The sequence below is a fragment of the Sceloporus occidentalis genome, unplaced genomic scaffold (genome assembly GCF_023333645.1).
Source record: "Sceloporus occidentalis isolate IW3139 unplaced genomic scaffold, rSceOcc1.0.p SCAF_4, whole genome shotgun sequence".
Taxonomy (NCBI): Eukaryota; Metazoa; Chordata; class Lepidosauria; order Squamata; family Phrynosomatidae; genus Sceloporus; species Sceloporus occidentalis.
The window spans coordinates 44,757,487-44,772,000 of NW_028316984.1; the positions used below are offsets into that span (position 1 = coordinate 44,757,487).

Consider the following 14,514-nt stretch of genomic DNA (forward strand, 5'->3'; position numbering starts at 1 on the left):
TTTCAACAAATACCAGGTACTGTAGGTTATATTTCAGAGGACGATCCTGGCAAAACCACCTGAGTATTCCTTGCCTAAGAAAAACCCTATGAAATTCACGAGGTCACCATAAGTTGACAGGTGACTTGAAGGCATACACACACACATACAAATGAATGGGAGAAAGAGTGTGTGTCTTATGCATCTTACTCACAGAGGAACACTTTGCAAAAATCACATCCATGCCACAGGTCTACTTTTCATCAACTTATTGAAATATTTTCCCCCTAATTGTTACAGTTGGTAAAGCATTGTCAACAACCCTTTCCCAATTCATGAACCCCAACAGAACATTACATAGGTTAACATACTTTAAAAAAACAAAAACAAAAACAAACAAACAAAAAACTACAAAGCAATAACCAATGTATAATGTACAGCCAATTAACTTTGAAATATTAAAATGGAAACACAACACATTTTATAATTCAGTCCTTGAATTGCTCAGGAATAGGCAAAGACCGTGACATTAAAAAGAAATCTCCAAAGTAATTGCACAAGAGAGGAAAAGGTGTTAGAGTGATGCTCTTAGACTGTAAATGATGCCAGATGTCTTTGACATCCAAATATATCTTAGTTTTGGTGCTTTAAACAATGGATGATTATAGACAAGAAACAGCGTTTATGAGTAAGTCATTATTTAAATACAACAGTATCCAACATTGCTGCTAAACACTGGACAATGTTAGAAGTCATCAGCACATCCACGTGTTCTTCTAAATGGCGTTTGGGGTCCTAAAATATAAGTAGAAGATGTTATTTGTAGACATTAACAGAAATCACATTTGCAAACAGTTCTAAGTTTCTATTCGATGGTAGAACTGATGCAGTCAATGAGCAATTAAATGTTGAAATTCTATTATGCAAGCTATTTGATGCATTTTTCAGTCAAACACATCTTAGTCCAACTCTTCTACTGACAGTGGCTGCATAATGTCTACAGCTGGAAACATAGGGAACGCCTTTATACTGAGAAAAATCACTAGTTCATCAATTCCAGTATTGTCAACTGACAGGCAATCCAGGATTTCTGGCAGGATTCTTTTCTACCCAGAAAACCAATATTACTTGATGATCTCACAATCAGGCCTGACTCTGCTTAACTCCCAAAATCAGAGTTTGAGTATGTTTGGGGTAATATGGTGTTCCATTTGGCTAATTGGTGCCTCAGATACTGACATGAATATGCCATTTGGAGTAAATTCAGGACTAAACCATATGACAGAAATATGTGTCATTTTTCACCAAGAGCCTGAGTTTGGTGGGGAATCTTTACAGGATGGCACTTAGTCACATGACAGTACCCACATTTGCAATGACTTTCTCCTTCCTTACAGTGATATGCTCAGCTGTCTATGTGCAAAGGACCCAAATGGAAGGAGAACCTGCCTTGACCAAGAGGTTCTTGGAATGCATATCAGATTCTGAGAACAAAATAATCTCTGCCTACAACTGTTTTGTGCCATTCAGACTAGCTTACAGCTATAATACTTTGGCTTTTGTACTCCTCCAACTGCCTTTAAAAGGCAGCCATTAAAACCTGTCCACAGATAGCAGTTTCCCTCCACTCTTTTCAAACATGGAACTATTTCACTCTACACAAATTTAAGGACAGTTCCACAACCACTCTATGGTGGTTGCATTAGATCAGATGTAGTAGTGAAGAGTTATGACATCTACCAGTTAGCACAATACTTGCTATTTTAGAGAATGTTCCTCATGCTGATCTTGCCTGTACCCAATATGCAGCTGGGATTTACAAAGACAACTAGTCTGTGGATGTTCACTGCACGGGATCAGTGTGCCTATAGTCAATAGCATCTTCAATTGTGATGTTATATAAACTGAGCTCAGCTGAGGCAGAAGCTACTTTCTCAGGGTCAAGATTGCTCATAAGACATACACCAGATTTCATTACTAGTTAGATGCACTTTATCAAACTCCCATTAAAGATAAACTGAAAATTACAACAGCTATAGAATGCAACAGTCAAAATGCTTATATGAGTCAGGTGTATACTTCATGTTAAATCTCTTCCAAATTAGCTGCTTGTTTGGTTCTGAGCCCACTTTTGGATGCTAGAAATAACTTTTAAAAAGTTGTACACGGCCAAGGATCATGTTATATGAAAGACTGCCAGCAATCCTGTTCTCTGGTTCGCAAGCAAGAGTTAAGATTTGTCACTACCAGAGACAGGCTTTTGCCCCTTATCTCCGAGCGTCTTCCCCTAGAAAGTGCATCCATATTATTAAATGACTTTCCTCTCTAAAGACCTTCAGGAACTTTTTAAAGACTTATTTATTCCAGTCTACTTTTGATTTGTTCAATGAACTGTGCTTCCAATTAAGGATTTCTCAGTTACAGCTGCTATTTTAAGTGTTACATACTATCTGTTATTTTACTTGTTGATGTATTAAATATTATTTTTAGGGTCTGATCATGCACTTTGTATTTTAATTAGTTGTAATATGTATGCTCTGTGAGAGTTGAAATTTAAAAAAGAGGCTAAACACCTAAAGAACAACAATTATTATGAATCATTAGCTTAGGGTTAAGCGACCCACAAGTTTTAACTTAAACGACACAATTTTCTCTTTGTTCCCAAGCTGTATGGAGAATGGTTCAAGAGTGGAATAAGTATTTGGCGGAAAGGGAGAGGTAGATAACAGGCTCTTTAACATTTCCCCTTCCTAATGTTTCCCCACTCAAAATCATATGCTCCAAGTCATTTAGTACCTGTATGGGAGAAGAGAAAGAAACTCTGTGACAGACTTTGTTAAAGCTTCAGACTATTTTCATTAAAAAGCACACAAAAACTGCTACGGGCAGAGTTAAATGCATTTGTGTTGAATGTAATTCAGCTCTTACTCATATTGGCCAAACTGTAACGCTGATGGGGGGAGTGGGCAGTCAGTTGTCTGGTTGCTGCCCAACTGCCTCATTCCTTATACCCATTCATCAGGTTTGCAGAAGGAGGGGATATTTAACCCTTTCCTCCCACAAAACATAGCCATGCTGACCATACAGTGAAGCACAGTAACATCCAAAATCCACACAATAGCGTTACCTTTACTGGCCAGACAAAATGCACAAAGTACATCATGCATTTGTGGTATTTTGGTTGGCCAATAAAAGTATCACAGTTGTGTGGATATTGGATGCTACTGTCCTTCTCTCCACATGTAATTCCAACAAACATCGCCTTCTGCACTGCCAAATGTTCCCCTCATCATAGGATGAAAGGATGGGACTACTTTTATCAAATCAGAAGGGAAGGGAAAAGACGGTTAAACTTCTCCTTTCTCTTACATCTCTGTTTTACTCAGCAGATTGGTGGGAAAGAGCTGTGAAACTTGTTTAACTTTTCTTGCAGCTCCACTCCTTTTTACCTGCCAATCAGCTGAGTAGCAAAGTCTACGAAACCAACACTCTTCTTCCCAATTGCTGAGTGAAATGGTGTCAGGAGTATGGACTGTTCACTTTAGGTCTTCAACCATAACCATATACTCACATCTTTAGGAGTAAGCCTTGTGAATTCAACAGGACTTACTTCAGAGTAGTCCCACTGAGAATAAAGACTGTGACTGAATACAGAACTGCATAGTAATTCTCAATATTATTTCAACATTACACACATTATCCTAAATAAAAACAACTATTTAAATTATCTGGGTATGTCGTGCCCTTCAAATTAATACCCAGTTATTATACTATATTATTATACTATCATCATGACACTGCATTTTTTTCTTATTAATTTATCAAATTCATTAATGAAATCTGGGCTCCATTGAAATCAATGGGAGCATTGCCATTTGCTTCCAATGGAACTGGGACTTCTTCCCATGTTATTTTAAGATATCCTCACTCAAAACAAAAGTGCTTTCCAATTAAATAAATGAAAACAAACCATAAAACACAGTCAGGAAAACATACTGAAATAGAAAAACCTGAAGCAATGCAAACATGCTCTTATTAGAAAATTTCCAGTTTGAATGTAAAAGAACTGCATTGCTTGCTACCAAATTAGCATTTATCTCTGTCCAGTTCTGGATCACTTAATGTGGCTCCATCAATGACCAAGGAAAGATGCTTATCAACACACTTAGTTTTACTTTCTAATGAAAACTTGGCAAACAAGGAAACTGTATATTTAATATATTTTCTGAAATTTCGTTTTTCTAGAATACTACATAGCCAGAACAAGCACACTTCTTAGCTCCAATTCTGCTCCTCCAAGGTCTTGGGTGTAACTTTCAGGAGAGGCTCAACATATCCCAAATGCTTCAAGCAGGATAAAAAATATAATGGGTACATACAGTGGGGCAAAAAAGTATTTAGTCAGCCACCATTTGTGCAAGTTCTCCCACTTAAAAAGATGACAGAGGCCTGTAATTGACATCATAGGTAGACCTCAACTATGAGAGACAAAATGAGAAAACAAATCCAGACAATCACATTATCTGATTTGGAAATAATTTATTTGCAAATTATGGTGGAAAATAAGTATTTGGTCAATATCAAAAGTTCATCTCAATACTTTGTTATATATCCTTTGTTGGTAATGACAGAGGTCAAACGTTTCCAGTAAGTCTTCAGAAGGTTGGCACACACTGTTGCTGGTATGTTGGCCCATTCCTCCATGCAGCTCTCTTCTAGAGCAGTGATGTTTTGGGGCTGTCGCTGGGCAACACGGACTTTCGACTCCCTCTAAAGGTTTTCTATGGGGTTGAGATCTGGAGACTGGCTAGACCACTCCAGGACCTTGAAATGCTTCTTATGAAGCCACTCCTTCGTTGCTCGGGCAGTGTGTTTGGGATCATTGTCATGCTGAAAGATCCAGCCACGTTTCATCTTCAATGCCCTTGCTGATGGAAGGAGGTTTGCACTCAAAATCTCATGATACATGGCCCCATTCATTCTTTCCTGTACACGTCCTGGTCCCTTTGCAGAGAAACAGCCCCAAAGCATGATGTTGCCACCTCCATGCTTCACAGTAGGTATGGCGTTCTTTGGATGCAACTCAGCATTCTCTCTCCTCCAAACATGACGAGTTGTGTTTCTACCAAACAGATCTACTTTGGTTTCATCTGACCATATGACATTCTCCCAATCCTCTTCTGGATCATCCAAATGCTCTCTAGCAAACTTCAGACGGGCCTGGACATGTACTGGCTTAAGCAGGGGGACAAGTCTGGCACTGCAGGATCTGAGTCCCTGGTGGCATAGTGTGTTACTGATGGTAGCCTTTGTTACGTTGGTCCCAGCTCTTCGCAGGTCATTCGGTAGGTCCCCCCGTGTGGTTCTGGAATGTTTGCTCACCGTTCTTGTGATCATTTTGACCCCACGGGGTGAGCTCTTGTGTGGAGCCCCAGATCAAGGGCAATTATCATTCGCCTTTTATGTCTTCCATTTTCTAATTATTGCTCCCACAGTTGATTTCTTCACACCAAGTTGCTCGCCCATTGCAGATTCAGTCTTCCCAGCCTGGTGCAGGTCTACAATTTTGTTTCTGGTGTCCTTCGACAGCTCTTTGGTCTTCACTATAGTGGAGTTTGGAGTGTGACTGTTTGAGGTTGTGGACAGGGGTCTTTTATACTGATAATGGGTTCAAACAGGTGCCATTAATACAGGTAATGGGAGGACAGAGGAGCCTCTTAAATAAGAAGTTTACAGGTCTGTGAGAGCCAGAAATCTTGCTTGTATGTCGGTGACCAAATACTTATTTCCCACCATAATTTGCAAATAAATTCTTTCCAAATCAGACAATGTGATTGTCTGGATTTGTTTTCTCATTTTGTCTCTCATAGTTGAGGTCTACCTATGATATCAATTACAGGCCTTTCTCATCTTTTTAAGTGGGAGAACTTGCACAATTGGTGGCTGACTAAATACTTTTTTGCCCCACTGTACTTCTTCAGCTTCATTTTTCTCAAGCACTCAGTGAGTCCTACTTAACAAGGCCAGAATTTTAACAAGGTGGGTTACCACACAGGAATTAGTTAGCCTCTACACTATTTCAATGACAGAAGGAAAGTAAAACTAACAACTAATATAAAAAGCAACCCTAAATTATGTGTCTCATACTCATTTAGTACAGTAGTAAAATAAATGCTATCACTTTCTTCTCAAGTTTTTTTTAAAAATGCCTTAAAAACCATACAAGCATACTGTGGAATATTATATTCTTTAATAGCCTCCTTCATCATAATTGCCCTACTGGATTGGCTAAAATTAATTTTCAAATAGTTCTGAACGTCTGGACATCAACAGACATTCCTTTCCAGTAATCATGCTTGGGACTGGAAAGAATAATGGCATTCAATATTTACTGTTTGCATAGCATTTTAATTACTGAAAGAGTATCATCCCTGCAACAACTACTCTGGTAAGGTGATCAGCATTACCAACCCTGTATTATGGTGAGGAGACGAACTAAGGCAGAGGGTTAGTTGCCAACTAGTAAGTTCACATTTAAACTGTGATTTAAATAATGGATTTCCTGACTTGCAGCTCAGTCTTAGCCACCCTCTATGTTAAGCTACATTAGTTCTTACTTCCAGGGAGAACTGCTAACTTGCAATAAAGATGTTCCCTGTAGCTTTAAGTGACCACAGCAAGAATATCCCATCAGCTATGCTCTTTAGCTCAGAAGAGATATCCTACGCTCTGCTGGGCACCTGGAACTATTTGAGGAGTTCTTTTGGATCCAGGCCAAGATCTTTACAGTCACAGAAATGATCTCAATTTACTGCCTTATTATCCAAAGGTTATTTACTGGTTTGGTGTGCTAATAATAAGCATCAATATTGTTGATGGTAAAGATACCTATATCTTGTTCTGTTGGCTTTTCTGTCCAAGCAGCCTTAAACAATGCCAAAATGTCAACTGTAGCAAGAATGTAGCAGATAAAAACACTGGCAGATGCCAAACGGCAATTTTATGTCCACTGTTGACGTTGAAGACTTGAAATAATTCATATCATTGGAAATAAATGCACTATTTATCAGGAGTTAAGGAGAAAGAAAAAATCACCACCATGTGACTAAACAAGACACACAAAGCATGTTACTTCATGTCAGTATAATTCATTACACCTCACCTGCTTGCCAACATTTTTTATTGCCAGCTGTTCAGGTGTCATCTTATCTTCTTCCTCAACAGCCTGTGAAGGAAATGCAGAAAATCTTAGCACCTGAGATCTTATTAATTCAACAGACACATATTTCCTTTAAAGACGACATGATTTTGTACAACTGAAAGCAAAACTATAGCATTATTTTAAGGACTACATATCTAATTAAGAAGGAAGCTAACTTCATTGATTTAGCAATGACACTGAGTCATAACATATCAGGTCAACAGCCAAGCTGCATGTTTCCCTTCTCAAGAAAGTGTTTTCGCGGCAGCTGCAAGTGTTCTGTGGAGTGTGGTTATTAAGATAGCACTAACAATGAACACGATTCTTCACAGAACCACATAAAGAAATGTAAACCTAGATTCAAATATTACTCCAAACTAGAATAGACCCACCGAAGGGAATCATTTACCTAGTGTTCATTCCCCAATCCTCATTAATTCAATGAGTCTACTTCAGTTGAGACTATTATTTTCTGTTCCTAGCCTACCAGATTAGTGACATCATCTTTGAGTACAGGAGTTTTATACAATGATACTTGATTGTATTCAAATCATTCCCTAACGTTTTCAGCTAAGAAATAGTTCTTAAAGTTTTTTGTGGGTTTTTTGGGCTATAAGTTCTTCTTAAACTTATTTTCCCTTTCATATTATCTTCAGTAATCAGTTGCAATTACATATATCTTTCATTTCTCATTCTGTTGGAAATATTCTATGTTCCCCCCCTGATTTCTGGATTTAAAGAACTGTTAAATTGCTACTTGGGTCTACAAGTGGCTATAGTCTTTCCTAATTTATAAGAGTTTTAAGGTTTAACTTTTGACAGTCGGAGAAACTATGGGAAAAAGGAAGGATCACTTCGTATGACTCAGGGCATCTTTTTACTGTTGTACAGACTGAGGGCTTCTCTGGAAGTGCTCATGTGGCTTTTTTAAAAAAAGTAAGTAGACAGCCAGTGTGGTGTAGTGGTTTGAATGCTGGACTGTATGACTCTGGAGATCAGGGTTCGATTCCCTACTCAGCCATGGAAACTCACTGGGTGAATCACACATACACTCAGCCCCAGAAAATCCCATGATAGATTCACCTTAGGGTTGCCATAAGTTGGAAACGACTTGGCGGAACACAACAACAATGAACAACAAGGAAATACCAGCGAGGCTATTCCCCTTTTCTCAAGCAAGGCATGTCCATTTCTACAACAAATCAATTTTCCAAAATAGTGTATTTTCTTTCCTAAGTTAAGTACTCCCATTACTGTCTAAAACACCTTGGCCTTTTTGTGTACTGAAAGATGGACAGGTATCCCACTATAACATGTGGAATTGACATCTGAATCAGAACTGGAAGAAGATAATATGGTGATGTCTGGATAACATTTATATAACATTTTCTAGCAAATGCTTAAAATTGTACCTTGTTATAGTTCTTTGCCAATTCCAACATTTCCTTCACCACTGTTTCATTGAGTTTGCAGTGTTCACTGTAGTCCTGAAGGGTTAATCCTTCCATCCAACTCTTCTTATGTAAATTGAGCAACATCTGCAAAAGAAACAAACTCAAAAGAATAAATTTATGCGATATAGTGAATTTTTTTTAAACATACATAAGGAAATGCAAGAAGTATTAAAAATAAACATTCCTCTTTTTCCGGAATTATTTTTTATTAAATTTAGTAGACACTTCATAAAAATGTTTTTATATTCTACCTATGTGAAGGAAACAGATTTACAATTCAATAAAATAAACTGTGAGCAAATTTTTGCTTGTGTGTTCTTATGTATTTTCTCAGAGGGATCTATCATTTTAATCAGATTTTGAAAGGAGTCTCTGCTATTGTTTTATGTCTTCATAAATGTGAGCATAAGTTACAGTAATGTTGCTTACATGCAGTTGTCCTGGAAGATTCTTTGTTGTTGATGTTACTGTACCACTTGTATCCTGCCTTATATCCAGGGATATTAGAGTGACAGACTACAATCAGTTTGAACAGTTTAAAACATTGATGGCGAACCTATGGCACGTGTGCCAGAGGGGGCATGCAGAGCCCTTTCTGTTGGCACGCTCACCACTGCTCCAGTTTGTTGTGGCTCTCCTGTCCTCCAATTACTCTTTTCCCCTTCCATTAATTGTTCAGAAGCATACCAAGTATAAACTTTTACCTTTCAATAAAAAGCTGTATGTATTGTGTTTTTCTTTTAAGATAAAAGATGTTCATGTAACTAAAACCTCAGTACTGTATTCAGGTTAAATTGCCGTGCTGACACTTTGCAATAAAGAAGTGGGTTTTGGGTTGTAGTTTGGGCAACTTGGGCCCTAAAAGGTTCACCATCACTGGTTTAAAACAATTTAAAACAGAAAGAATGACATAAATGAGCTGAAGGTGTATTAAACAATCTGACCAGCTAAAACAGAGAATTTTAAACCAGTAAAAATGTTTTAAGACAGTTTAAAATCATGCACGTGTGTGGAATTGGTTGAATACAATCAGGCTCTGAAGGTTTTGCAAAAAATAAAATAAAACCATTTGTGATCTGTCAGGAAGGTATTCCAAAACCAGGCGACTGCATCAGAGAAGACCCTCTCCTACATCCTGTCATAATGTATTGCAGGAGAAGAATGTCACCATTTGGCTACTTATGGTCACTATTAAGCATAACATAGTGGTCCTATATTGTGGCAACTGCATACATAACCTGTTTGCTTCTAGATGACGTTGAAGATTTGGATTGATATCTGTAACATTTTATACCTCAAGCAATGCATCATTCTATGACTTGCATCCTTAAGAATTGTGGGTTGTTGGCATAGACTTGTTTTACTGGTGGCCTGGATGTTATAAAATTGTCTTCCTGGACAACTCTTCCAATGGTCAGCCATTAAAGCTAGCTTACAAACCTGACTGTTTTTACCAGGAGAAGTCTTAATTATTTGCTACATCATTAACTTGGCTCTAGATGCTCAATTGTAGTGCAAGTGTTCCTGTATGGATTTTTTTCAACATCTATTTTATTTTTATTTTCACATTAATTAACATACCATTTGCTTCATTCCGTCCATATCGATTCACATGCAGTTTGCATCCTTCAATTCATGTTACAGATATACAGTATTAAGCTACATCTAACTTTCCATATTTATGATCATTTCTTAATTTCCCACAGTTTTGCTACTTCTTTTAATTTGCCTTTATATTGTTGGGTTGTTCTGGTACTTCCATACATTTTAAGTATCTAATATTGCTAAATTGTTCAGTTTGACAATCCATTCTTCTACAGATGGTATTAAGTCTGATTTCCAATGTTTTGCGTATATCATTTGGGCAGCAGTGATCATATATAGCAGTACACTCACTTCATCCTGTACTAAATTATCCAGTATTATATCTGTTATATTTAACAGGAAAAATTCTGGTCTTAATAGTATGTTTTTTAAAAATATGATTATAATGTTCTTATGTATTTTTCCCCAGAATTTTTTTTTTGCTTTGTCACAATGCCATCACATATGATATATGAGGAGCTCACTTTCTCTTAACATTAATTTTATGAGCTGCTTTGAACAATACAGTGGAGCCTCCGCATACGCGGTCTTTTTATAGGCAGCTTTGAGCATAGGCGCTCAAAGCCGCCGGTGCACGCAGGGCGGAAGGGGCGGCGCGTCCCATTCAATTGAATGGGCGTGCGCACCCGTTGCGCCTCGCGCGCCGCCGCACATGAGCCCCATTGTTTACAATGGGGCTCAAGCATAGGCGAAAATCGCCATACGTGGCGGGATCCGGAACGGATCCCAGCGTATGGCAAGTTTCCACTGTATAAGGAAGTATAATACAGTCGGCCCTTCTTACATACAGATTTTTAATACACAGATTCAAGCATCCATAGTTTGAAAATGTTCAAAAAAAGTACAAATTTCAAATATCAAACCTTGATTTTCCATTTTTTATAAGGGACACCATTTTGCTATGTCACTGTATTTAATGAGACTTGGGCATCCATGGATTTTGTTATCCACGGGGGATCTTGGAACCAAACCCCAGCGTATAACAAGGGTCCTCTGTATAGGCTTTTTAAAATAAATGCAAGGAAATTATCAGGCTTATTGTAACAGAACAGCAGAAAGTGAAAATAGCTTTCAGAAATACGTGGCTTCAAAAATAGAATAGGCATGTTTTTGTCATAATTTAAACAAAGCTGTTCCTAAATTGTTCAGATAAGACAGACTGCTTCTCACCAACTTAGCATTTGTTAGTTATGCATGCAGATGTCTTTTGGAAAATATGTAGGTTTTTTAAAGAGTTCAAACTAAGGTTCATTTGCTCTGCAAATGCACTGAATATATGACATGGGAGGTGGAGAAATGATAATGAAAAATTTGAGAAATTAAAATTCAGAACTGCTCAGGAGGAGAAGATAATCAGTCTGATCTATGTGCACTATTTTTTATGCTGGAAAAGAAAAGAAAATTAATACCCCTAGAGTGAACAAGAAAACGCTAAATAAAAACAAAAACAAAACTTGCCTTCTGTTCTAGTTCATTCTTCCTGTAATTGATCGTAATGGAGTAGTAATGTCTATTCAGTCCATGAATTAAAGCCTAGGAAATGAACATATAAAAGGAACAAATAAAATCCACATGATCATTTCTGCCAAATACACGGAAGAGTCAGATTAAAATCAAGAAATAGTGGGGGTTGGACTGTGAATTACTTTGAACAAATTGTAAAAAGACACCTAGATTGGTACATTCCTTCATGAGGAATTTTGAATCCTGAAAGTTGGTTCAGAAATCTGTTAATGAAGATAATATATTCTATATCCAGAGCTTCAGAAAAATACAGTATTGCCAGTCTCTCTGTGCTTTCTCTGTTGTACCTGTATTGCTGAAACTTCAAATGTACATTTCAAGGATGCAACAACAACATAGTAGTAGACAGGAGAAATGTACAACAGACTAAAATTATAATTTTTTAAAAATAATGTAGTGCAGCATATACTTAATTTTGTAATTTTGCCTTAAAATTGTCAAGAATTTTAATTTTTGCAGATGGGCAAAAATATTTCACACACACACCCATAAAAGTTTTCAACAAAACAAGAATGAGATCATTTTTAGACTATGAAAGGCACTCATATATGAATGACTCTCTCAGAGGTCTTAAAACAAATTACAAGTAAATAAACATGTTGAATTGTTTCTGGCTAGGAGACAAAGAAATACCATGTATGTCAACATGTGTTGAGACATGCACTCTTGCCTGGAATTTGCTAGGTTTTGAAAGGTAGAGTGTTTGTTATGTGCCACTGTCTCTACAGCTGAAATGGTAGACAGCATTTAAAAGCCAAACAGCAGCATGTCTCTTTGGCAGTGGTATTCCAACTGCAAGATATGCCATACGCAGGCATACCTGATTTTCTAATTCTAGCTGTTTCTAGCAAACCACACAGCTTAATTCATGGTAATTTTAAGGAAATGTTTGCATATAGAACAGGTCAAGAGTGTGCTTGAATACACAGAAAACTTTGAGTATTTGAGTATGCTGTTAATGGTTGGTCTGAGAGCAAGGAGCTGCTTAACTTTTAAAAAAGATAATAATGAAGCACTATGACACTGTGGGGTTTCCATGTGAAGTCATTACATAGTGCCTTGAACAGCCCACTAATATATCCTCTAGAAACAAACATGCACAGGCTTGCCTACACCCAGTCAAAAACATAATGGGTTGTTCCATACTCATTATGCTCTGCAGCTTGTACTGATTCAAGAACAATCTGCTTCAGCCTTATTAAAACAAAAATTCCTTTGTTGCAGGAGATTTTGTTAAGCTACTGTTAGAGAAATCTGTGAATTATCAGTCTGACGGTTTAAGCTATGGCTAGATAGGAAATTTCCAGGTGAGACCAAATGCTGGGGATTATGGTTGCAGCTCAACAGTACTATGATGCTGTTTTCAAACAGAAAAGCAATGCTTTCAGCATATGTTGCTATTAGTTCTCCTGTAATTAATCTTCAGAGAAATAATTAGGCTTCTTGGTGGCAACTAACTGGGCCTCTTAAACTTTTAAAAAGAAAATAATATTTTCAACAAAATTATCATTAGTGCGTGATACTGATCATGGCAAAACATTAACCATTCATGAGGGAATGCTCATTTAAGGAACAAGCTGCAAGTTGCATGGAGTTCTGTTTATCCATATATCTAATAATGCGGAACTGGAATATAAAAAGTGACATGACAATAATCACTAGAAAACTAATCACCTTGGTCTGCAAGTTTTTTGCCTACAGAACAGTACACTGAGTTTGATAACAGGTCTTAAAAGGCACAGAAATATATTTGGTTGACTTGTTTTCCTTTCCTCTGTCTATAAATTAAAGCAATACAGACATCATTTATGCACACAACAGACCTACAAACAGCAGCCTACATTTAACCATATCAACATTGCAGTGGCAATGCAAAAAGAACCTTTTTACTTCCCTCTACCACCTGCAGGTCTTGGTGTTCCTGGCTCCGTCTAGAGTGTTTTTTAGTCCTCCAGAGATTTCTGAGATGTACAAGGGGAAATATGATCTCCTCCCCATTCCACAGATAGAAGTAGTTCCATCAGTAGATGTGCCCCTTTGGATCCTGACCAGATACAACCATCTCCTATCGGAGATTTCACTGTTATTGTACAACTACATGTTCTGCCCCCACAGCATCCACAAAGAGTGAGTTCCTTCCCTTTTGACTTAACCAAAGAGAACAAATGACCCAATATCAATTCTCACTGTAGTTAACATCAACTTGGTCCCCTTTTCATTGGGATTTGTCAAAAAATTTCAAAGCCTAGATTCACATCATGGATAAACAGGAAACCTGGTGAGCATTTATAGAATCATAGAATTGAAGAGCTGGAAGAGACCCCAAGGGCCATCAAGTCCAACCCCCCTGCCATGCAGGAAATCACAATTAAAGCATCCCAGACAGATGGCCATCCAGCCTCTGTTTAAAGACCTCCAAGGAAGGAGACCCCACTGCACTCTGAGGAAGGAGTGTGTCCCACTGTCCAACAGCCCTTACTGCCAGAAAGTTCCTCCTAATGTTGAGGTGGAATCTCTTTTCCTGTAGCTTGCATCCACTGTTCCATGTCCTAGTCTCTGGAGCAGCAGAAAACAAGCTTGCTCCATCCTCAGTGTGACACCCCTTCAAATACTTAAAGAAGGCTATCATTAACTGTAGCTAGGATCAAAGCTGATATTCGTCTATAGAAGGACCAATGAAAAAAGTAACAAGGCTAGATCATAATTCTTAACAAGACAGTAAAATGTCTGTGACATACTGTTTTGGAACTA

The 14,514-nt window shown here is 37.7% G+C and overlaps 1 protein-coding gene across 2 annotated transcripts in view; it reads right to left on the reverse strand.

Annotated features, from left to right (window-relative positions):
• Positions 1–233: 233 nt before the first annotated feature.
• The window catches only part of PSMD14 (proteasome 26S subunit, non-ATPase 14), a 66,951-nt gene continuing 52,670 nt past the window's right edge, over positions 234–14,514 (reverse strand). For both annotated transcript variants that reach the window (XM_089519895.1, XM_089519896.1), the window contains exons 9-12: positions 11,698–11,772; positions 8,593–8,718; positions 7,142–7,204; positions 234–774 (exon numbers count right to left, since the gene is read on the reverse strand). In XM_089519895.1, coding sequence (XP_089376021.1) covers positions 676–774; positions 7,142–7,204; positions 8,593–8,718; positions 11,698–11,772 — 363 coding nt within the window. In that variant the 3' untranslated portion in view covers positions 234–675. The remainder of the gene's footprint in view (positions 775–7,141; positions 7,205–8,592; positions 8,719–11,697; positions 11,773–14,514) is intronic.